This window comes from Macaca nemestrina, chromosome 3 (assembly GCF_043159975.1).
Source record: "Macaca nemestrina isolate mMacNem1 chromosome 3, mMacNem.hap1, whole genome shotgun sequence".
NCBI lineage: Eukaryota > Metazoa > Chordata > Mammalia > Primates > Cercopithecidae > Macaca > Macaca nemestrina.
In genome coordinates this window covers 86,434,976-86,460,357 of record NC_092127.1, presented here as the reverse complement: position 1 = coordinate 86,460,357, position 25,382 = coordinate 86,434,976, and the positions used below count along the sequence as shown (strand labels likewise).

General features: G+C 37.5%; 1 protein-coding gene across 2 annotated transcripts in view; it reads left to right on the top strand.

Annotated features, from left to right (window-relative positions):
• Positions 1–25,382, top strand: part of LOC105486337 (nuclear factor kappa B subunit 1) — a 123,121-nt gene that overhangs the window by 77,505 nt on the left and 20,234 nt on the right. For both annotated transcript variants that reach the window (XM_011749189.3, XM_011749190.3), the window contains exons 7-14: positions 5,817–5,980; positions 7,054–7,212; positions 8,691–8,795; positions 10,965–11,056; positions 12,724–12,862; positions 21,587–21,730; positions 23,055–23,144; positions 24,309–24,503. In XM_011749189.3, the coding sequence (XP_011747491.1) occupies positions 5,817–5,980; positions 7,054–7,212; positions 8,691–8,795; positions 10,965–11,056; positions 12,724–12,862; positions 21,587–21,730; positions 23,055–23,144; positions 24,309–24,503 (1,088 nt within the window). The remainder of the gene's footprint in view (positions 1–5,816; positions 5,981–7,053; positions 7,213–8,690; positions 8,796–10,964; positions 11,057–12,723; positions 12,863–21,586; positions 21,731–23,054; positions 23,145–24,308; positions 24,504–25,382) is intronic.

The window sequence follows — 25,382 nt, the reverse complement described above, 5'->3', positions numbered from 1 at the left end:
GTTTTTTTAATGATTGCCATTCTAACTGGTGTGAGATGGTATCTCATTGTGGTTTTGATTTGCATTTCTCTGATGGCAAGTGATGATGAGCATTTTTTCATGTGTCTCTTGGCTGTATGAATGTCTTCGTTTCAGAAGTGTCTGTTCATATCCTTTGCCCACTTATTGATGGGGTTGTTTGTTTTTTTCTTGTAAATTTGACTGAGTTCTTTGTAGGTTCTGGATATTAGCCCTTTGTTAAGTGAGTAGATTGCAAAAATGTTCTCCTATTCTGTAGGTTGCCTGTTCACTCTGATGGTAGTTTCTTTTGCTGTGCAGAAGCTCTTTAGTTTAATTAGATCCGTTTGTCAATTTTGGCTTTTGTTGCTGTTGCTTTTGGTGTTTTAGACATGAAGTCCTTGCCCATGCCTATGTCCTGAATGGTATTACCTAGGTTTTCTTCTAGGGTTTTTATGGTTTTAGGTCTAACATTTAAGTCTCTAATCCATCTTGAATTAATTTTTTATAAGGTGTAAGGAAGAGATCCAGTTTCAGCTTTCTACTTATGGCTAGCCAATTTTCCCAGCACCATTTATTAAATAGGGAATCCTTTCCCCATTTCTTGTTTTTGTCAGCTTTGTCAAAGATCAGATGGTTGTAGATGTGTGGTATTATTTCTGAGGCCTCTGTTCTGTTCCATTGGTCTATATCTCTGTTTGGGTACCAGGACCATGCTGTTTTGGTTACTGTAGCCTTGTAGTATAGTTTGAAGTCAGGTAGCATGATGCCTCCAGCTTTGTTCTTTTGGCTTAGGATTGTCTTGACAATGTGGGGTCTTTTTTGGTTCCATGTGAACTTGAAAGTAGTTTTTTCCAATTCTGTGAAGAAAGTCATTGGTAGCTTGATGGGGATGGCATTGAATCTATAAATTACCTTGGGCAGTATGGCCATTTTCATGATATTGATTCTTCACATCCATGAGCATGGTATGTTCTTCCATTTGTTTGTATCCTCTTTTATTTCACTGAGCAGTGGTTTGTAGTTCTCCTTGAAGAGGTCCTTTATATCCCTTGTGAGTTGGATTCCTAGGTATTTTATTCTCTTTGAAGCTATTGTCAATGGGAATTCATTCAGATGTGCCTGTCTGTTTGTCTGTTACTGGTGTATAAGAATGCTTGTGATTTTTGCACATTGATTTTGTATCCTGAGACTTTGCTGAAGTTGCTTATCAGCTTAAGGAGATTTTGGGCTGAGACAATGGGGTTTTCTAAATATACAATCATGTCATCTGCAAACAGGGTCAATTTGACTTCTTCTTTTCCTAACTGAATACCCTTGATTTCTTTCTCTTGCCTGACTGCCCTAGCCAGAACTTCCAACACTATGTTGAATAGGAGTGGTGAGAGAGGGCATCCCTGTCTTGTGCCAGTTTTCAAAGGGAATTTTTCCAGTTTTTGCCCATTCAGTATGATATTGGCTGTGGGTTTGTCATAAATAGCTCTTATTATTTTGAAATACGTTCCATCAATACCAAATTTATTGAGAGTTTTTAGCATGAAGGGCTGTTGAATTTTGTCACAGGCCTTTTCTGCATCTATTGAGATAATCATGTGGTTTTTGTCTTTGGTTCTGTTTATATGCTGGATTACGTTTATTGATTTGTGTATGTTGAACCAGCCTTGCATGCCAGGGATGAAGCCCACTTGATCATGGTGGATAAGCTTTTTGATGTGCTGCTGGATTCGGTTTGCTAGTATTTTATTGAGGATTTTTGCATCGATGTTCATGAGGGATATTGGTCTAAAATTCTGTTTTTTTGTTGTGTCTCTGCCAGGCTTTGGTACCAGGATGATGTCGGCCTTGTAAAATGAGTTAGGGAGGATTCCCCTCTTTTTCTATTGATTGGAATAGCTTCAGAAGGAATGGTACCAACTCCTTCTTGTACCTCTGGTAGAATTCAGCTGTGAATGCATCTGGTCCTGGACTTTTTTTGGTTGGTAGGCTATTAATTATTGCCTCAATTTCAGAGCCTGCTATTGGTCTATTCAGGGATTCAAATTCTTCCTGGTTTAGTCTTTGGAGAGTGTAAGTGTCCAGGAAATTATCCATTTCTTCTAGGTTTTCTAGTTTATTTGCATAGAGGTGTTTATAGTATTCTCTGATGGTAGTTTGTATTTCTGTGGGGTCGGTGGTGATATCCCCTTTATCATTTTTTATTGCATCTGTTTGATTCTTCTCTCTTTTCTTCTTTATTAGTCTTGCTAGCAGTCTATCAATTTTGTTGATCTTTTCAAAAAAACCAGCTCCTGGATTCACTGATTTTTTGGAGGGTTTTTTGTATCTCTATCTCCTTCAGTTCTACTCTGATCTTAGTTATTTCTTGCCTTCTGCTAGCTTTTGAATGTGTTTGCCCTTGCTTCTCTAGTTCTTTTAATTGTGATGTTAGGGTGTCAGTTTTAGATCTTTCCTGTTTTCTCTTGTGGGCATTTAGTGCTATAAATTTCCCTCTACACACTGCTTTAAATGTGTCCCAGAGATTCTGGTATGTTGTATCTTTGTTATCATTGGTTTCAAAGAACATCTTTATTTCTGCCTTCATTTCATTGTGTACCCAGTAGTCATTCAGGAGCAGGTTGTTCAGTTTCCATGTAGTTGAGTGGTTTTGATTGAGTTTCTTAGTCCTGAGTTCTAGTTTGATCACACTGTGGTCTGAGAGACAGTTTGTTATAATTTCTGTTCTTGTACATTTGCTGAGGAGTGCTATACTTTCTACTCTGTGGTCCATTTTGGAATAAGTGCGATGTGGTGCTGAGAAGAATGTATATTCTGTTGATTTGGGGTGGAGAGTTCTGTAGATGTCTATTAGGTCCTCTTGGTGCAGAGTTGAGTTCAATTCCTGGATATCCTTGTTAACTTTCTGTCTCGTTGATCTAATGTTGACAGTGGGTTGTTAAAGTCTCCCATTATTATTGTATGAGAGTCTAAGTCTCTTTGTAAGTCTCTAAGGACATGCTATTTTTCTGTTTCTTTCCATGCCTGGTAGTTTTTTATTGGATGACAGATATTTTGAATTTTGTAGCGTTGAGTCCTGGATTCCTTTTTTTTTTTTTTTTTTTTGGTATGCTTTTAAATGTTTGAGGATTGGGATGAAGTTATATTTGGGAACAGTCTGATTCTTTCTAAACTACTTTTAAGCTTTGTCAGAGAGACCAGAGAAACCTTTACTCTAGGGTTTATTTGACATCATTACTAAGGCAGTACCTTTCTGAATTTTCAACCTGATGCTCCATGTATTACAAGATTTCTTGAAGTATTCCAACCCTATATGTGTTACAGTAATTTTTCTGCCTCCACCTCTATGGTGGTTCTTTCCCCAGCTTTGATGGACTTTCCCCACACACAGCTGAAGACTCCAGTGGTCTCTGAGTGTATCTCTGTTTGAAGTTTCTTCCTCTCCGGTGCTCTGCTTGTGAGTCTTAGCCTCCTTGGCTTCCTCCAGTGTTTAACTGTGTCTCCTCAACCTCGGAGATTGCCAGGCCCTATTGGGGTTCCTCCTTCCTGTGCTGCAGCCTGGGACTTTCTAGGCATTAAGCCAGAGTAATTACAGGATTCACCTTATTTATTTTTCTTTAAGATTACTGTCTGTGCTGCCTGTTTTCTAGTGTTTGAAAACCATTTCTTCATGTATTTTAGATATTTAAGGTTCAATCCAGTCTGTTTTACTCTATCGTTACCTGAAGCAGAAGACTGACTTCTGTACTGTTTCATTTGTTAACCAGAGTAAATCCTTCATTATTCACATAATAAATTAATAAGGATGATGTTTTTCTCACAGGGACTAGATGAGGCAATATACATGAAAAGCATATTATTGACGGTAAAGGGTAAGGTGTTACACAGATGTTTATCATTGCTATTTCCGAGGAGATAACCCCATTTTCCTGCAGTTAGGGAAGTTCTATATGGGAATAAGGCTGAAAGGGCCAAAAGATGGAGGTATTGTTTGTGAAAAACTGCTTATACTTCTATGCATGTAAGTATGTCATGCTGCATATTTTTCTGTGCTGTATTAATTCATGCATTCATTTATCAACAGATACTTAAACACTCATATGTCAGGCATTGTTCTAGGGACTAGACATCCCTGCCTTCAAGGAGCTTATTTTCTAGTGGTATATTTTCTGTTCTGTATCTTAGCTATCCACTTTTTTCATCTGCCTGAACACATGACTTATTCTGTCTCTGGGCCTCATTTCATTCTGCCTTATAACTCCTATTTTCTTCCCTAGTTTATCTGACCTTGCTACCTTAGCTTGTTCATTCTTTCCTTCAATTCAGTTGTCATGAAATCTCTTTCTTTCCTCTACTAATTTTTGTTCTTTCTTTCTGAGTAAAAGCTAGAAGAAAAAATCCTTACGAAAGCTTACAAGGCTTTAAAGGATCTGGCCCCCTGCTTACCTCTCTGAATTCTTTACTTACTTCTGACAGCTTGCTCATTTCACTCCAGCTACATTGACCTTGCCTTTGTTGTGTTTTGAAAACACCAACGTGGTCCTACCGCAGGAATTTTGCACTTACTGTTCTTTTTGCTGCCTTCATCATTCATATGTTCATGTCTTCCCCATCACTTCCTTCAAGTTTTTGCTCAGTTGTCATCTTTTCACTGAGTGTCCTTCCTGACCTCTCCCTACTTTAAAATGTTATGCTTTTTTCTACTACCTCTCCTGTTCCTCATTCCTACCTTATTTTTCTGGATAACACTTATTGCCTTCTAAATTGTATCGTATAATTTACTTCTTTGTTTCTTCTCCGTTGTCATACTAGCATATAAATTCAGTGAAGGTAGAGATTCTTTTACTGCGGACAAAAGCATCTAGGACATTTCCTGGCACTGATAAGGATCTGCATAAATATTTGTTGAATGAATGAATCTCCTTGGTAAAGTCCTTTTTTGTTTGCCTGTTATATTTATTGAATCGACTTCTTTGTTTCATACACTTTAATTTCAAAAGTGAACGGCTGGAACATTTTATATATTTTCTTATAAATCATTTTAATTGCTTTTAAGCTTATCAACATATTTTGTTTTATAGATATGTAGCCTTCGTGAGATATAAGATTCTCCATCCCTGTTTACATGTATATTTAGATGACAACTCTAATGGTAATAAATAATTCCAACCTTATAGATAACTCAGGAGAAGATAAGATTACAGGTAGACTTTAAATCCCATTCAGAAACCCAAGGATGATTCAAAAGGAAAATAATCATTCCAAATATAATACTCCTCTTATTCTTAAGAAGTGTTAGTATTATATTTTGAATTTTTAATTTTTAATACAACTCCCATAGAAAATACTTCAAAATGAACCCAGTAAGACTTCCTCATTAAGACACATAGACACATATGCTCCCACTCCCTTAATCACAATTTGGAAGTCAAATAAGCTCTGAAAACCAAAACATTCTTCCAAGTTTATCGCAGACTCATTTGGTAGTAAAAACCAATCTGATCTGACGTGTAGCTGTTTATAGTCTTTATTTTTCCATTTGGTGAGTCCAATTATATATTTCACTGCAGAAATACTAACGTGTTTGACTACATTGTGTACCCCAGACCTGCTTAGAGTATTATGTAATATGCAGTATATGCCATATATTGCCTAACATCAAAAATACACTGAATTCTGAAATGCATCTAGCCCCAAGAGATTTGTATAAAACATTTGAGGGCCTGTGTATTTTTTAAAAATTTACAAGTGAAGCCAGATTCTCTAGACATTAAGTGCCTAACTTTTGGTTGTTGTTGCTGCTGCTGTTACTGTTTTTTCTCCAGCTTCGCAAACCTGGGTATACTTCATGTGACAAAGAAAAAAGTATTTGAAACACTGGAAGCACGAATGACAGAGGCGTGTATAAGGGGCTATAATCCTGGACTCTTGGTGCACCCTGACCTTGCCTATTTGCAAGCAGAAGGTGGAGGGGACCGGCAGTTGGGAGGTAAGCATCATTCTCCTGGCCTTGCTCCTCCCCAAGGGGTCCAGGCTTTGGTTTTCATCTGTATGAATTATATGTTCATCTGCATCCCTTCCAGTCTCTACCCCACACTGCTGTCACCTTTTCCCTGCTCAGAAACTTGATGGCATCCTGCTACTTCTAGTATAAAACCTATGGCTCTATAGCCTGGCATACAAAGCCCTCCTTCTCTGGCCCCAGCACCTTTCCAGCCTCATCTCCAGCCCCTTCAGGTCAAACTGTACTACTTGGTAGGAGCACCATGATTTCTCACTTCCCTGTCTTGGCACATTCTTTCTATGTTTGCTCTCTCCTCTTCCTGGAATGCCTTTATCCACTCTCTTATATGAATATATCCAAATTCTGCCACCTTTTCAAGATTCAGAGCAAATGCCTCTTCTGCTCCAAAGCCCTCTGAACTCTGTCCTCCTCTGAAATTCCACATCCCTTCATTTGTAGCTCTCTTGTAGTACTTGTCTCTTGAATCACTACCTTTTATGATATTATAGCTTAATTATGACTATATCCATCAGCATGAAAACTCCAGCAGGAGGGAAGAAACAAGATGTCACTGAGTCATTCAGTTCCTTCAGAAGTTGTTTTTGAGTACCTACTATGTGCCAGGCTCTCTGCTTGGCACTGTGGAATGAGCTCAATCCCTGTGCCCAAACAGCTTTTGGAATAATTTGCATACTTCTCAATACAGCTGGTGCCTAGTAGGGTTATTCAGTTCCATTTGATCACATCCTGTGTGCCTTTAACTCTTACTGTAGAGAGAAAAGGGAAAGGTGGAGGGAGGACAGGAGAGGAGGGAGGCGATCTGATACATGGAAGAGAGTTTTTACTGTAACCCAGAGAAAATGCAGGTCTTCAATGCCTTTCATATTGGATGACATAAATGAGACTGTTTTTAACATTTTATTAGCAATATGAAGAGTTTCAAAAGAGGAAAATGGGTTTTTTATTGTAAGTTTACATTATTTGTGGTTTATAAAAGCATGGTCTTTTAAATGTTCACACTTCCCTGGGCATGAATGGACTGTGTTGTATGGCCATAGATCGGGAAAAAGAGCTAATCCGCCAAGCAGCTCTGCAGCAAACCAAGGAGATGGACCTCAGCGTGGTGCGGCTCATGTTTACAGCTTTTCTTCCGGATAGCACTGGCAGCTTCACAAGGCGCCTGGAACCCGTGGTATCAGACGCCATCTATGACAGTAGTGAGTAATTCACTTCCAACAGGGGGCACACCAAGAATAGACTTCCAGCCCACCCTGCCATTTACTTGCTAGCTGAGTCCTGGGGAAGGTAACTTAATCACTTTAAGCCTCAGCTTTATCATCTATAAAATGTGAATAGGAAAATCTAGCTTGAAAGGTTGATGTCCAGGTTAAATGAGATATTTTAAGAGGGGCTCATTACATGTAATTCTTTTTCCTTTGATGTACATTTTTTAGTCTTTTGCATGAAATGGCACATCTCTTCTTATTTATGAATGTCTTACTTAAAGATACATGGTTGATGCTTTTAGAAGGGAGAATAATCCCAATTTTCTTTGGTGGTGGGGGGGGGGCTCTGGAAAGAAGTTAATAAAAGACAGCTATTATTCTTACCCATTTTCTTGCCCATATGTTACTAGCTTTATCAAGAGAGAACTTGAAGTTAAATGAATGAGTAGCATAGATAGCATGTGACTTTCGAATCCTATTTCAAGCCGGGTTAGGCATCATGTCCTGTAGTCCTACCTACTTGGGTGGCTGGGGTGGGAGGATATAGAGTTTCAGCCCAGCATGAGCAACATAGTGAGACCCCATCTCACAAAAAGTATATATATATAAAAATTTATAGTTCCTAGAACTTTTGCGTTTTACAGTAATCTTCAGCATTTACTATGCAACTTTCTCGTTTGATTATGCATGGGATTGATAAGACAGGTGTTTCCAAAAAGCCTGCAAGCATAGTACTCAGACTCATTGAAAGTTTATAGAATTTGGCATGTGTGGAAAACTCCATGCTCCAAGTACAATGACTAACTGAATTCTCTAATTTAAACAAGTTTGAAGGGAAGTGAAAGGTTATAAAATGATACAGACTCATACCACAGAATCACCTTAAAATGCAGCTGTTGGAGGGAAAAAAAAAAAAAAAAGGAAGCTTTTTGCTATTGCCACAAGAAAGTTTTGCCTCTTCACCACACAGAATCCTAGTTTAGTTTGGGAAAAAGAAACATAACGTCCCCATTTTCCTTGCCTGTAAAATAAAAAGTAGTAAGTAGTTTAAGAAAACTGTACTTTTCCTAAAGTTTTTCGGACTCTTGTAAATAGAATAATAGCAGAATCATGGAAACAAATTTGGAATTAAAGTCTTGACCTCATCGAAAGGCCAGAAATCAATTAGCTTGGTACTTCCCAATACATCAGAAAAGCTCTTTCTCTTTTTGTATCAGTCTCTCTGTGTTAGAGGGAGAAACAAATACCTATTCCTTTCTACCTCATTTGTTTTGGTGATCTAAATGACCCATGCCCAAGAAATGTTCCAAGAACTTCAGAAGCCATTCTTGTTTTATTTATTTTGTTAGTGAAAGCATGTATTTAAGCTTTGTTTTGGTCATGTGTGCTAAGGGGAGGGTCCTACCTAAAGGACTGGCTTGTTGAGCTGAGGATTAACCATGTCATTGTTGTTTTCCCTCTGTGAACAGAAGCCCCCAACGCATCCAACTTGAAAATTGTAAGAATGGACAGGACAGCTGGATGTGTGACTGGAGGGGAGGAAATTTATCTTCTCTGTGACAAAGTTCAGAAAGGTAAATACATTCTCTGATCTCTAATCTCTGATCTCAAGAGGTGAACTACATTCTGAGTGTGTCTATGAGTCACATTTCAGCAGTGGGCAAGAAACGTCCCTCTGCTGCCATAGAAAAGTCTTAAAAAGCATTTATGTTTTACCTCTTCCAAATGTAAGTTGTCTGTGTTATTTTTCTTAAGTCAACTAATTCACTTCTAGATTTACCAAAGAAGTAAAGAGAAATAAGAAAATCGTGATAATAATCATCAGTGACTTTCAGTACTTTTATACTTTAAAATTAGTATCTGTACTTTGTTAAACAAAAATAAATAGTAGCCCATTCTTGACACACATATAAACACACACAAAGAATAAATAATGTTTTTCATAGTATTAAATTGTTGATCTTATTTATTTTGCAATGTTTTCATATAACACTGAGAGAGCTTCTCTGAACACTTCCACAGATGTGATGTTAACTAAGAAAAGGAAGGAGAACAGGGAATACAGGGAAATTCTCAAAGCACATTTCTCTCACAATTTCCCCTTTGAGGAAAGGTTCTTGGCATTTATCTTTCATTAGATACATTACAACATTGATAGATTAGTAAAAGCTGAGGAAAATGTGTTATTTTCTCAAACTTCATTATTTTTTTAAATAAAATGATAGTTGGAAAGTGTAGTATAATAAATATCTGTTTACTACGAGGTGAGCATTTTCAAAGTAAATACCTGACTGAAAATATAAATAAGTAAAATAAATGAATAAAAGACATGTGGCTTTTTAAAAAATTCTCATGTGAGATTAATATAGGTATATAGTCAGAAAACATGGGGTCAGATTTTGAAGTAAACACATATATACTTAATCAAAAAAAGTTTACAGACTAGGCATGGTGGCTCATGCCTGTAATCCCAGCACTTTGGGAGGCTGAGGTGGGAGGATTGCTTGAACCCAGGAGTTTGAGGCTGTAGTGAGCTATTGTCATGCTGCTGTACTCCAGCCTAGATGACAGAGCAAGACGCTGTCTGAAAAAACAGACGTTTACCCTTTCTGTGCCTACACTAGTGTCAGCCTTCTTCCAATCCACTCTGTCCAAGTAATACTCATTTCTAGATTCCTGGGTATACATACTGTGAGTAAACACAATCTGAGTACCTTTATTTGTAAATGAGATTCTTAGTCATTATCATTACATTGGAATGGCTTAGTAAGAAATGTCTCGTACTTGGCTTAAAGAATCTCAATAACTAGGTCCAGTGTAGTCCTGCCTGAAGGCAAAGGAGGTAGTAAGATGTTTTATCCATTCCTAGTATTTCCAAAGTTCTACTTAAATAGAAATAAATCTTTGTTTCACAAGTCAATAGTGTGTCCCTTTCTATGAAATGGAAAGTGAAGCCAGGAAGATGCCAACCTAAGTTATATTGTTACATTTCTGTAGAAGTAAATAGAGTCCATGACTAGAGTGTGCAATTTAAGCATTGCATTTTAATTAGAAGGGACCTGATCATTATAGTATTTTGACCAATTACTCAGTATGAACTAAGAGACTATTATAGTGAGACAGTTTAATAGTGTGTTAAGAGCCTGGACTCTGAAATTATACTGTCCATGTTCAAATCCTGGTTCCTCCATGTACTAGCTGTTCAACCTCAGATAAGTACTTAACCTCTTTGGACCCCAGTTTCTCTTTTGCAAAGTGAAGATAATAATAGTACGTCTACACCACAAAGTTGTGGTGAGGATGAAGTGTATATATGAAGCACTTAGAATAGCATCTGCCGTATATTAATAGTAAAACTTACATAAGTTAATTATTTTTATGTACATCTATATATTGAATTGCACTGCCTCTTGGGATTCTAATATTCTTCCACCATCCTTCGTGTTTCTCAGGATTGGCTTAAGAATGGAGAAGCAGTAAGGTCAAAGATTAAAAGAAAATTCAGGTTAACTAGGTAAATCTACCATTCTCTCATTGTGAATGAAACTTGGGGCACGTTACTGTGGTAAATAATAATAAAATGTCAGTGATTTGTGAAGATTTTAAAAGACTTAACCTTTTGATCTTGTTTTTTAAAAGTAAATAGATACCAGGTAGAATATTAAACCAGTTTTATTTTTCAGCGTGTTTATAAATATTATTACACTACATGAAATTACACACTTCAATGTGATTGTTTGCAGATGACATCCAGATTCGATTTTATGAAGAGGAGGAAAATGGTGGAGTCTGGGAAGGATTTGGAGATTTTTCCCCCACAGATGTTCATAGACAAGTAAGTGATTTATTATTATTATTATTAATCCTTATTATTTTTAGAGATGGGATCTCACTCTGACACCCAGGCTGAAGTGCAATGGTACAATCACAGCTCACTGTGTCCCCCAACTCTTGGGCTCAGGGGATCCTCCTGTCTCAACCTACCAGATATCTGGGACTACAGGCATGCTACCATGCCCAGCTAGTTTTTTCATTTTTTTTTTTTTTTTGTAGAGGTGATGTCTTGCCATCTTGCTCAGGCTAGTCTTGAACTCCTGGGCTTAAGCGATTATCCCATGTTGGCCTCCCAAAATGCTGGGATTATAGGCATGATTCATATTATTATCATCATTTTACACTTTCTGCTTTGTTGAAATTTAGTACTTAGCTTCCATCTGTAAAAAGGAAAAATCGTAAATATATAACTTCCATAAAACAGTACTGTTTTGAAGACTCATGCAGGTCATCCAAAAAAGTTACCTACTGTGGAGTTATGGGCAAGGTTCTGTTAGATCGTTTGCTCTGAGATGTTGGCAAGATATTTAACTTGCTGCCTAATCCCCTAACCCATAAGACAGTGCCCCACAGGTCCTGTAGTGAAAATGTTTTTCGTGTTCTACCAAAGTAATCATGGTGAGACCTGTTAAAAGGATGTTCTAGGAGTCATCTTCTAATTGAAGCTGATATCGTCCTGTTAAATGAAGATTTCCCAGTGGCAACTAAATGACTAAGAGATGACAATGCTGAGCCCCCACTTTAATGATTATTCTCCTCTTTACAAGTAATTGAAAAGTATTATGTTAACAAGAAATTGGAAACAATCCAAATATTCATCAATAAGTGGCCAGTTAAGTTATAGTCTATCCTTTTGATGAAATATCATGTAGTTATTCAAAATAATGAGTACTCTGTGAACTAATATAGAAAGTTCTCAATTATACAGTGTTAAAATATTTTAAAAGATGGGTGTAGAACAAAATGCATGTAGAAATGATTCTATGTTCATGCATAAAGGAATTCTGGAAGGATACCTAAGAAATTAATAACAGTATTTGCCACTGACTGGTACACTGTAGGAACTGCATGGATGGGGAACAAGAATGTCAAAGAGAATACCACTGTATGCTTTTTTATATTTTACAAAATCTTTAGCCCTGTGAATATATTACATAGTCAAAAATCAAACTGAAAAATGCTAAAATCCCTAACATACCACCAAGAACTAATGTGTTATGATGCCAATGTAAGCAATGTTTAGTTTCTTCTCTTCATCACTGGCCTGTAGCCATCTCTCTCTTTCCATACCCAGTCTTTCTGATGTTGGTATAAATAATCTTGGAGGCTTTTAAGGCTGTTTTGGAAGAGAAGAAAGTATATGCAGTGAATTTTATAAGCATGATATTTACAACTAGAAGACATTTGAAATATAAGACAAATGAAATAATAAAGATTTGTAGTACATTAGCACAGCATTGTATTTTGATTTTACAGTAGCAATTTCATAAAAATGTATCGGTATAGAATTCTGAGTTTGGAACTTTCTCCAGGACACGGTTTTTTAGTACACTGTGTCTAAACATTGGATATAAAGAAAAGCATAAGGAATGTGTTTAATGAGTAGCATTACTGCAAAAAAAAAAAAATGTAGTCCTACACCAACATGTGATTCTTTGTATCCTGCAGTTTGCCATCGTCTTCAAAACTCCAAAGTATAAAGATGTTAATATTACGAAACCAGCCTCTGTGTTCGTCCAGCTTCGGAGGAAATCTGACTTGGAAACTAGTGAACCAAAACCTTTCCTCTACTATCCTGAAATCAAAGGTAAGTCAGTTTAAAATCTTATGCTCATTTTTTATTTTATTTTATTTTATTTATTTATTTTTTTGAAACAGAGTCTGACTCTGTTGCCCAGGCTGGAGTGCAATGGTGCAATCATAGCTTACTGCAACTTCGAACTCCTGGCCTCAAGCAATCCTCCTGACTCAGCATCTCAAGTCGCTGGGACTACAGGTGGTGCACCACCATGCCAGGCTAAATTTTTTTTTTTTTACTTTTAATAGAAATGAGGATTTCCTACGTTGTCCAGGCTGGCCTTAAACTCCTGGCCTTAAGCAGTCCTCCGGCCTTGGCCTCCCAAAGTGCTGGGATTACAGGCTTGGGCTTCCATGTCTGGCCATTGTACTTGTTCTGAGAAGAGGACAAGCTAATTAGAAGAGATCAGTTAGTCACCTCCTTTGAACAGCTTCCTATAACAGGTCCCTGGGTCCACAGTGCTTATTTTTAGACCGGACAGTAGTATATTCTTCTGAGGTCATGGAATTAGTCCAGCTTTTTAAAATAATGTTATTTCCACCAAGCTTATATGAGATTTAGACGTTGAGAATTTGTCTTTGAATTTGAGAATCTAACATTTATTGACTGACTCAGAGTTCAAGCAGCTGAGATGAAAAACTCAGGCTTGCTCTTTAGGAGAATCAGCCAGTTAGTCAACCAGCCTCAGGCGGTGGAACAGAAAACTTGGCCAACATGCACTGCAAAACTATGAAAATGAGTAAGGCGTCATTCTTTCTCTCACAAAAGATGCTTTAAGAAAGGGCACTCATAGTTTTCTTAAATAGTTATAATGTAAATTATGATTTTAATAAGTATGAAAAGTGAAGCATCCCTAAAAATATATGAGAATGTTGAAGAGAGAGCCCTTGGTCCCTTTATTCCAAAGCAGCCTCCAAAAAGCAGGCTTCATCAAGGAGATAACATTTGGCCCTTAACATTTGGGGTGTGTTTCAGCAGTTGGGTGTTAAATGGAGAAGGAAAGTGTTCTCTAGGCTTAGGTTACTTGAGGAGCTTAAAGAGAGAGGTAAACACAGTTAGCGTTTATGCAGAGGGAAACAAGTGTTTAGTGCTGAGATGGACATGAAGGCCAATGTAGGTGAGGAAGGCCAGGGCCAGGCTAAAGAGGGCTGTGAGTGGCAGCTTAAGAATTTTGCATTAATTCTGGAGAGGGATAGTCAGGCCTGCCTAGGTTTGGAATGATGGCTCTGACTTCTTTATGTCACCACTAAGGGTACCATTTAGGAGGCAGATGATGAGTCAGAAGAGTAATGCAAGAATCCAAGTGAGAAACGGTGAAGTTAGTAAAGGTCCTAGTGCCAGGAATGAAAGGAGATGGTGGACTCAAGAGAGAGCGCGGTGATACTGTCAAGAGGGCCTACAGGTCGGAGATGTAGGAGAGACAGGGAGTCATGGATGGGTCTAAAACTCCCTGACCAGGAAGCTTGTGATGCGGTTGACTTGATGAAAGGAACAAGGGAGCAAAAGTAGATTTGGGTGGGAAAAGAGGGAGCTCAGAGTAAAATATGTTATATTTTAGGTCCCTGTGGGAAAGTCAAGTGTAAGTTCTTAGTAGACAGACCAAAGGGAGAACTGGAACTCAATAGAGGACAGGGTGAGAAATTTAGCATTAGAATCATCTCAAAACGAGATATAACAGGCACCAAGTCATCATTCAAAGGTATTTCTTAACCTAGAGCCCACTGACCCCCAAAGAGTCTGTGAATAGAAATGTACTTTAATATCATCAGCTTCTTTTGAAATCCTGTTTTGTATTTTACATACTGAAAACCATGATTCTGAGAAGAGATCCATAGAGTTCACCAGACTGCAGAAGGGGCTGTGGCATAAACAAAATTAGAAACCCCTCAGTTGGAGGGAAGTGAGACTGGGAAGGGAGGTCAGTAAAATGATTGCCACGGGGCACCCAGATCCTTGCTGAGGTTGGAAACCGCAAAGGTACAGCAGCAACAAGCCACATGGGTGGGTGTTGGCTCCTGTGAGAGCAAGATGTGATAGGTAATCTTTGAAGAGGGCTTTCCTTTCCTAGAATTCGTGCTGCCACAGGAGCGTTTAGAAAACGGTTCTGCAAGTTCTTGTTTCTTTTCTGAGGTTGTGGCCTCTTCATTGTTTGGTCACATTTGTAGTGTATTCTATATCCTGGTGGTTTGAAAACATTGTCAGCACAATAACTTTTCTTTCTTCACATGAGATTTCATACAAAATCCCAGTGTATGGACCTGGTAGGCTTTGGTTAAAATAGGGGTGAAGGGCCCTGCCAGCTTGGCCTTCCAAGAGGCTGTCCCAACTCTCCTCACTTCCCTACCAAGAGCTGCTGGAGGTCTTTTGAATGCTTCTGCCTACACAAAATGATGTGAAAATCACTGCTTTAATTTAAAAGTAGACACAGAAGAAAAATATGAATATTTTTTTTAGACTTTCTGAGGAAAAAAATAGATTTCTTCTCCAGAAATATGTCTTCAAATAATGTCAGATTTTGCTAGCACAGAGAATCATGAAGAAAGAAAACCCGGGTTACCTGTGTGTGTATGAACCTAGAAACATTTAAAGCTCAGGTTGGTATCTAGTCTGCCTGTCTCCCTTTCCCAGTGGTATCTATGCCTCGGAAAAGTATGTTACAGCAGGGGCATGTTCAGGTGATTACTTTAATGGTTTCTTATCATAGTAGGAACTATTTGATGCTGGGATTAGAGAATGGGGTCACCTGAAAGTTCAAAATTGCACCTGTATGCTTCATGCACATACCTTCCAGGCTGTCATTGATTAAAAGCTTCATACAATACAAAGTATAAGAACTGTCTGGAGAAATACTTACCCATTGAGCTCTGAAGGAAAGAATAGACAACATATATATATGAGGACAACAAATTACTTTATTCTATAGAAACCTTCTGGATTATAAAAACTCAAGATAATAGGACCAAGGAGAAATAATCTGGCCAGGCAATGTAACTGGTCAGAAAAGTAGTAGGCCATTTAACATTGAAGTAGATAGAAATGGATCCAAACTATACAACCCAGGGAAACATTGTATACATTTCTCAGAAGTCATTGAACACACTTTCCCTTACCCCCGGTCTCTGTAGTCATTCCCTATCTCATTGCCTAATTTTATATTCTTCATTATTTTTATCAATATGTAAACTTGTCTTATCTATTTATTTATGGGTCTGTTGTCTTCCTACCACCCCAAGTACAAAGAATCTTCTTTAGGTCATAGGCCATCTAGAACAATATAGGTTGCATAGAAAATGCTCATTAAGTATCTGTGTACTGACTTACTGATTTACCAGCCAAGCTGCCATCCTCATCTATAAGGCTGGTAATATGTTGATTATCATCAAGTAAGATGTTAGACATAAATATAAAACATTATACAGAACCAGCCCTGAGCTCTGCATCCTCTATGGTCATCGACATTGTACTTCACAAAAACTTTTTGGAGATGGTTGGGTCCAGGGAAGACAATTGAAATAATCAAGAGAAAGATGATTGGCAAGGAAGGAAGATAGTTGAGGAACTGCTGTACAAAACCAAAAAAAAAGACCATAATGATTTTTCAATCTGGAAGATGGAGATTAGGGATAAACAGAATCATAATCTTTAAATTATGAAAAGTATGGCCAAGATAAATGCAGGCACCTTTACTGGTAAACTGAAACCTGAAAAGTGAGAATGAGGTACTTTTAAGGCACATGCACAGGAATAGATAGCAAACACTGGGAGATTATCCATATTTGTGAATTAAACTATTATAGGCATCAACTATTATGCGAAGTCACTGATTATTAAAGTCATTGGTTATTATTACGCAAAGCTATTTTGGAGTGTTTTCAAAAGAATGACAGCCTAACATAATGAAAACGTTACTGCACTTTGAGACTGATCTTGACTCTGTTCTGACCTCAGATAAGCCACCTAACCCTTCCTAGCTTCAGTTTCCTCTCCTGCAAAAGGAGAACTTGTAGTAAGTGGCCACTTTGGTTCCTTCTAAAATAGGTTGATGTTTCATAGTACATCCCCTGGTGCCATTGTCAAAAACAGACCGCAAGGATAAATGATCCCCTGAACATGGAGTGTGAAGGTCTCCATATTCAATTCTGTGGAGATTCAGACAGCAGGTTCTTTTATAAAGCTTATGTGGAATGTTCTGTATTCGTTTCTTGTCATTGGAATCTTACTGGCTGTGTTATAATTAATATTTTGCCTTTAAAATTCCCATTTTACAGCGAAATACAGCCAATAAATATCTGTCTGCTTTAAAAGGTAAAAGGAATACATAGAAAATACTAACTAGTCTCTTTGCTGGAATCCATGTCAATAGATAACATTTATTTCTGAAGATAAATAAGTTGTCTGCTTCCCTCTTGTGTTTCATATGTCTGCAGTGAACAGTCATGAGTATAGCTGTAAATTAGTTATAACTGATGGGGAAATTATAAATCTGAATCTAAAAATATTTGATAAGGAAGTCGTTAAAGTGTCTCCACTTCAAGGTCATCCCCCTTCTAGTGGAAGCATATTTTTCTCAAAATTTGGCAACCTTGGTTTTTTTTGTTTTTTGTTTTCCTAGGAAGTCTGGACATGTTCAGCTTTTGAATAACTATTAAAGCGTACTTTGTTACCCTACTTTCCCGTGCTTCATCTTTCAACTGCAGTTAGATGATCATGAGATAATCAGTAAACAGCGACCCTGAGATAATCAGTAAACAGCGACCTTCTTTCTAGCCCTAAGATGACTGAAACAACCACAGAATTAGAAATAATCGAAGCTCTTTCTGAACATAAGCATGACAAAACTGACACAGAAGCATCAGAAATAGAACAATTGTTAAGGATTCAGCTCCTGATCAAAAAAAGAATACCTCATTGACTTTATTTAATTTGAAAAAATGAAATAAAACCCCCTTAACTGCTCCAGCCCAAAAAAGAGAAGACAGAAAAACAAAATATATGATAGAAAAAGAAGAGAAAGAAAGGGAAACAGAAAGAAGAAACAAGAAGACAGTAACACCACATAGGCAGTGACGGAACTCAAAAGGGCATTGGGGCTGGTGAGAAGCACAGATAGTGAGAAACAGAAAGATGAAAACAAAACAAACAAAAAGAAATAAAGGCAATCAAAAGTCTCAGAGGGCATCACTGTATTGTAGTCAAATAGTAGTCTTAGACTTTTAGCCCCCCGTATCTCATCAGTCACCAGAGGTTACAGACCCCTCGTTTACTGTGTTTCTGGCATCTACCCCATGTTTTATTACCATGGTGACCACTAAGGAATGGGCCTCCATCACTTATGTCTGCACTGTCTCTGCCTCTCACTTTGACTCTTTAGTATGTCCCACACACAAGTAAAAGATGAACTTCCTAAAATACCATCCTATTTCCCTGTTCAAAAACATTCAGCAGCTGTCTTGCATATAAGTTCATTCTCCAGGTGCTCCACAGTGTTGTCCCATTTCTCAAGAATTCCTTATACAGTCATACCTTGTTTCATTGTACTTTGCAGATACTGTGATTTTTACAAATTGAAGGTTTGTGGCAATAGTGTCAAGAAAGTCTATTGGTGCCATTTTTCCCACAGCATGTACTCACTTTATGTCTCTATGTCACATTTTGGTAATTCTCTCAATATTTGAAACTTTTCCATGATTATTGTATCTGTTATGGTGGTCTGTGAACAGTGATCTTTGATGTTTTGGGGTATCACAGATAGTGTCCATATAAAATGGCAAACTTAATCGATAAATGTTGTGTGTGTTCTGACTGCTCTACTGACTGGCCATTCCTCCATCTCTCTCCCTCTCCTCAGGCTTCCCTATTCCCTGTCACATAACCATATGGAAATTAGGCCAATTAATAACCCTACAGCGGCCTCCAAGTGTTCAAGTGAAAGGAAAAGTCACACCTCTCACTTGAAATCAAAAGCCAAAAATGATTAAGCTCAGTGAGGAAGGCATGTCAAAAGCTGAGATAAGCCCAAAGCTAGGCCTCTTGTGCCAGTTAGCCAAGAATGCAAAAGAACATTTCTTGAAGGAAATTATAAGTGCTACTCTAGTGAACCCACAAATGATAAGAAAGCACAACAGCCTTGTTACTGATATGAAGGTTTTGGTGGTCTGAGTAGAAGATCAAACCAGCCACAACATTCCCTTTTACCAAAGCCTAATCCAGAGCAAGGCCTTAACTCTCTTCAATTCTATGATGGCTTAGAGAGGTGAGGAAGCTGCAGAAAAAAAGTTGAAAGCTAGCAGAGGTTGTTGATTCATGAGGTTTAAAAGAGAAGCCATCTCCGTAACATAAAAGTGCAAGGTGAAGCAACAAATGCTAACAGAGAAGCTGCAGCAAGTTATCCAGGAGATCTAGTTCGGAAAATTGATGAAGGTAGCCACACCAAACAGATTTTCAGTGTACAAGAAACAACATTCCATTGGAAGAAGATGCCATCTAGGACTTTCATAACTAGAGAGAAGATGTAAAAATGCCTGGCTTCAAAGCTTTTAAAAACAGGCTGACTCTCAGGAGGTTGAGGTGGGAGGATCACTTGAACACAAAAGGTCGAGGCTGCAGTGAGCTATGATTGCACCACTGCACTCCAGCCTGGGTATTGTCTCAAAAAAAAAGAAAAGAAAAGAAAAAGAAAAAAGCTGACTTTCTTGTTAAGAGTTAATGCAGCTGGTGACTTTAAATTGAAGCCAGTGTGCATTTATCATTCTGAAAAATCCTAGAGCTCTTAAGAATTATGCTAAATCTACTCTGCCTTTGCTCTGTAAATGGAACAAGAAAACCTGGATGACAGCACATCTGTTTACAGCATGGTTTACTGAATATTTTTAAACCCACTGTTGAGACCTACTGCTCTGAGAAAAAAAAAAAAAAAAAGATTCCTTTCAAAATGGTAGTGCTCATTGACAATGCACCCGGTCACCCAAGAGCTCTGAAGGAGATGTTTTCATGCCTACTAACAGCCATTCTGCAGCCCATGGATCAAAAAGTAATTTTGGCTTTCAGTCTCATTGTTTAAGAAATACATTCTGTAAGGCTGTACCTGCTATAGATAGTGATTACTCTGATGAATCTGGGCAAAGTAAATTGAAAACCCTGTGGAAAGGATTTACCATTCTAGATGCCATTAAGCACATTTGTGATTCATTGAAGGAGGTCAAAATAGCTACATGAATAAGAATTTGGAATAAATTGACTCCAGCCCTCATGGGTGACACTGAGGGGTTCAAGGCTTCAGTGGAGGAAGTAACAGCAGATGTGGTGGAAATAGCAAGAGAATGAGAAGTGGAGCCTGAAGATGGGACTGAACTGCTGCTCATGATTTAACTTTCATGGATAGGAATTGTTCCTTATGGATGAGCAAAGAAAGTAGTTTCTTGAGATAGAATCTACTCCTGGAGAAGATGCTGTGAACATTGTTGAAATGACAATAATTTAGAATATTCCTTAAACTTAATAAAGCAGCAGCAGGGTTTGAGAGAATTGACCCTCATGTGGAAGGAAGTTAAAACTGTGGATAAAATACCGTCAAACAGCATTGTATACTATGGAGAAATCTTTGTGAAAGAAAGAGTCAGTTGACAGACTTCAACAAATTTCATTGTTGTCTTATTTTTAAAAATTGCCACAACCACCCAGCCTTCAGTAGCCACCACCCTCATCAGTCAGCAGCCATCAACCTCGAGGCAAGACCATCCACCAGTACAAAGATTACAACCTGCTGTAGGCTCAGGTGATTGTTAGCCTGTTTTAGCAATAAAGTGTTTTTAATTAAGATATGTACATTGCTTCTTTTTAAGACATAATTCTATTGCACACTTAATAGCCTATAGTAGAGTGTAAACGTAACTTTTTTGTGTACTGGGAAACCAAAAACATCATGTGACTTGGTTTATTGCAGTAATGTGGAATTGAACCTTTCAATATCTCAGAGGCATGCCTGTATTAAACTTTCACTTCAGCCAAACTTATCTACTCCTGTTCTCATAAGCGCCCCGTGTATGTCTTTCCTTCATTATTGTTTTCCTCCATATCCCCTTCCCAGAACATCTTCCTTTTTCCTCCTCTTATATAAAATTGATTTTGAGAAGCCATTCCTGAATTTCCCATCCCCCAGTGACCTCCTAAAAGGTTTTCCTGAAACTCCTAGAACACTGATCTGCACCATGAATTTAATGTATGTAGTGTTATAGTGCTGTCTCACTAAGTCTTTCCCCCACTATCTTAAAATTATGTTGGAGGGTTCTTGACAGCAAAGACATTATGTCATGCTTTTTTTTATTTCCAACATTTAGCTCATTGTAGATGCATAATAAATGTTAACTTATTAACATGAGTTATTTTGTGTGACCAAGCAAAAGGGTCAATAATTTTTTATTCAATATCTTCAGTATCTTTTTGATGGACAATCGAATATTTCACTAGTTTTAACAACACTGGGCACTGAAGAAACTGTTGTAGAGTGGATTTGGGTGTGTACTGCTCTGTGGTCTCTTTGGAGCTAGCTTTCAGCATTCATACCCATTGGAATAAATATAATGCTTCTTGAAATTTAGCATCTCTTCCTCTTTGAGTGCTTTCTATTTCCCTTTAAGATGTTTAAAAATACCATTAGAATCAGTGGTCTTTCTGTGGCTAGTGGTGGGACCGAATCAATCTTTTCTCCTCTGGTTTCTCTTCCTTTAAATACAGATAAAGAAGAAGTACAGAGGAAACGGCAGAAGCTCATGCCCAATTTTTCGGATAGTTTCGGCGGTGGGAGTGGCGCTGGAGCTGGAGGCGGAGGCATGTTTGGTAGTGGCGGTGGAGGAGGGGGCACTGGAAGTACAGGGCCAGGTACAAAAACACCTATTCTTTCTAAAACTTTTTCATATTGGAGAGGGTAGAATTTTCTTTTCTTTGGTTTCTGAGTGTGTCTGTGAGTCGAGTGGCTATGATATTATTGAGTATATTAATTAAAATTTCCTGACAAATGTCAATTTATTTTTCAAAGAAATCTATGTTCATTTTACAATATGTAGGTAATCTCAAAAGCCTTTAAGAAGAAAAAAGGTACCCCAAAGCCAGTTTTTAATGAGTACCTCCCTAAACATTTTAGTATATTTCTCTTTTATGTTTTTTGATTTGGTTGTCTTGTTTTTGTTTGGAAACATTGAAAAAATTTTATATCATACATACCACAATATAGCTATATATTAAACATCTCTATATAATACATTGTAGAAAATTTGAAAATACATAAAATCTGCCAAAGGTTAACTACTACTATTTTTTATGTATATGTTATAGTAGATACTTATGAATTTTCCCCTGAATACAACTGTGATCACCATCATGCATTTTATTTTAATTCATTTATTTGTAATACTATTTTACTATCATTTGCACCATGACTGTATGTATAGAGTCATATGTGAAATGTTTACCTGAGATGTTAACATAAACATTTCCTCCAGTAATATGAACTTTACCTAAGCGTAAATTTTAAGCATCATTTTAATGACTCATTTCCTCAAGTGAACAAACCATAGAATAACTTACTTACATGTAGTTTCCTGTTTTCTATGTAAAATGCTATACTGAACTCCTATCCACATAACTTTTCATTTTATTCCAGATTACTTTTGTAAATTAGAGTCTTTGTAGTAAAGTTACTGTGTCAGAGGGCATGACATCTAATGCCAGCTGCTTCCCCAAAGAGTTGTACCAGCTTGTGCTTCCACCAAAAATGCCTAGGAGTGAACAGTGGTGGCCATTTTTCCATTGAGGAGTCAGTATGTTTTTCTGTGCTTTGTTTGATTTAGTTTTTTTCCTCAAGGGGTTATTTTAATGTTTTCTATGTAGGCAAGTCTGAGTTTGGTTGGTGACCCTCACTATTAGCCTCTCCCCTTCACATAAGAGTGGAGGCTTTCTCCATCGCAACCACTCCCCAAATCTGGGGTGCTGTCAGAGTTGCCAAAATGTAAACTTTATCAAAGTGGAATTCTGATGGTCCCATGACCCCCACCATGTGTCTTCGTCTCAACAGAAGCACCACGTGTGGGCACAGTACTGTCCTTTCACACCAAAGGCTGTGCTCACCTGACAGACAGACACTAAGTTGTGCTGAGTCTTGTAAAGTATCTTCATGATGTTTCATTTGTTTTACTTGCCATTTCAGGGTATAGCTTCCCGCACTATGGATTTCCTACTTATGGTGGGATTACCTTCCATCCTGGAACTACTAAATCTAATGCTGGGATGAAGCATGGTAAGTAATGCTTTATTCTTAATACCAAGAAAGGAAAAAAATAATCCTAAAAAAAAAAGATTTAAAAAAAAAATTTTAAATCTATCACAACAGTATTATTGTCTTGAAAAATAATTGATTAATGCAAATAAACTGATACTTTTTCCAAAAGATATTATTTCCTGTGGCTAGTATAAACTCTGTTCCTTGTTTATATTTTATATATTTCCTTCGTAAGTGGCATGAACAGAGGAAAGAAAAGAGCATTGAAAAGAGATATACAGAGACCTGACTATTCAAACGTTTTAAACATCACCAAACTTATGTCTTCTGTCTCTCGTTTTCTCAAATAGTACACTTCTGAAATCATTTTGAGTTTTATAGGGTTTGTCTTTTCCCATCAAGTCATCACCTGAGAAGCTGCAGTTAAACCACGTGTTGATAGTTTACATTACAGGTCCATTCTAGTGTACCCATGGAAGAAATAATACTATAAAGAAGTCTTCCCATTTATTGAATACCTATTTTTGTGCCAAGTGCTTTTACATGTTTTAACTGTTATCTTCATGACTGCACTATATGGAAAATAGTATCTCCATTTTGCACACAAAAGACACCAAAGTTCAGAAATGTTTATACTCACTGAAGGCACACAGAAGTTAGTGGCAGAACAAGAATTTGAAGCAGGTCTCCACTATAAAAGCTAGATGCTCTCATAGTGTCTGTCAGATAACATAGTTGAACCTGAAAGAGGATGATCAGGAATGCTACACTGGATAGCTCCCATACTAAAGAATGTGAATTGACAACACGTCTTTATGACTTGCTTTGTTCATTAGCGTTAGGAAAAAACTGCTCTGCTTTCAAGAACTTTAAAAATTCAACTTTTCTGCAATTGACAGAAGAGCTTTATTTCATTTTTCTCCTTTACAAGTAAATAAGCAAAATGAGATCTAAGATTTTAGAAGTATACTAAAAATGGTTTTTAGAATTGAGTTTAGAATATCTCCAAAACATGGTATTTATGATATGACCATTTTAAAAAGAATTTTAAATTATTATTTTTCTTTTCCTTTTGCAGCAAACTTGCCTCTTACCTTTATCTGACCTGCATTGGAATAGTGAATTATCACTAAATTAATACATTTTACTGAGAAAAATCTGATGTTTTTGCATTTTTCTTAGGAACCATGGACACTGAATCTAAAAAGGACTCTGAAGGTTGTGACAGAAGTGATGACAGAAACACTGTAAACCTCTTTGGGAAAGTCATTGAAACCACAGAGCACAATCAGGAGCCCAGCGAGGCCACTGATGGGAATGGTGAGGTCACTCTAACGTATGCAACAAGAGCAAAAGAAGAGAGTGCTAGGGTTCAGGGTAAGTGAGCACACAAATTACGTTCTATTGGTTGGCTGGGGAGGGGTCAGTCCTAGGTGTAGAAAAGTATCTGCTAATCTGAAGATGACATATCAATATCTAGTTTAGCGTACTCTTCAAAGTTCTGTATGTCTTTGGAAGAGCATATGTCAGATCATTTTATTCACACTGGGATTTCCATTTTTGCTCTGTTATCTTTGAATGTAAAGTACAGAAATTTACATGTACATTCTCCAGTCATAATCATGCAGTTTTAGGGTATTGTGAGAGATAATCAACTTCTTTTCTGGCACAGATAGAGAAGTATTTCTACAAGCTTAATAGTCACCCTCTCTAGATTCTGGCTTAACCATCATACTGAAATAGAACTTTGCCTTAAAATAGGAACTTTTCTTTTTATCTTGTTGCCCTCTTTGAACAAGTAGGATTAGGAGAAAATGTACTTTTGCGTTTACTCTGAACCAATACTTATTAGCATATGTGTCATGATTCTAGGTCATCCTAGATCGTACTAAGAAGACATCTGTAAAAGCAATTAGAGTTGGTGGCCACATGTGGTATCTATCACATATGCCTTTTTTTTACACCCCTGTAAAAATGTATAAGCCATGATTAGCTAGGGAGCTATATGAAAAGCCGAGCATAAACAGGTTTTGGCCCAAAGGTCACAACTGCCATTCCCTGACCTTAATGGAACAAACTTTACAAAAACATGAGTGTTTCATGGAAAGTCTCTGTTTATGGCAGAGACGTGTGTTTTTTCACACATTGCCTAACAAGCTAATTGTTAGAGATCCCAATGAAGGATTATTTCACCAAGATATTGGTGATTTAAAATCATGGTAAAATCTAACATTGTTTGGAGATTGTTTTCCTTAA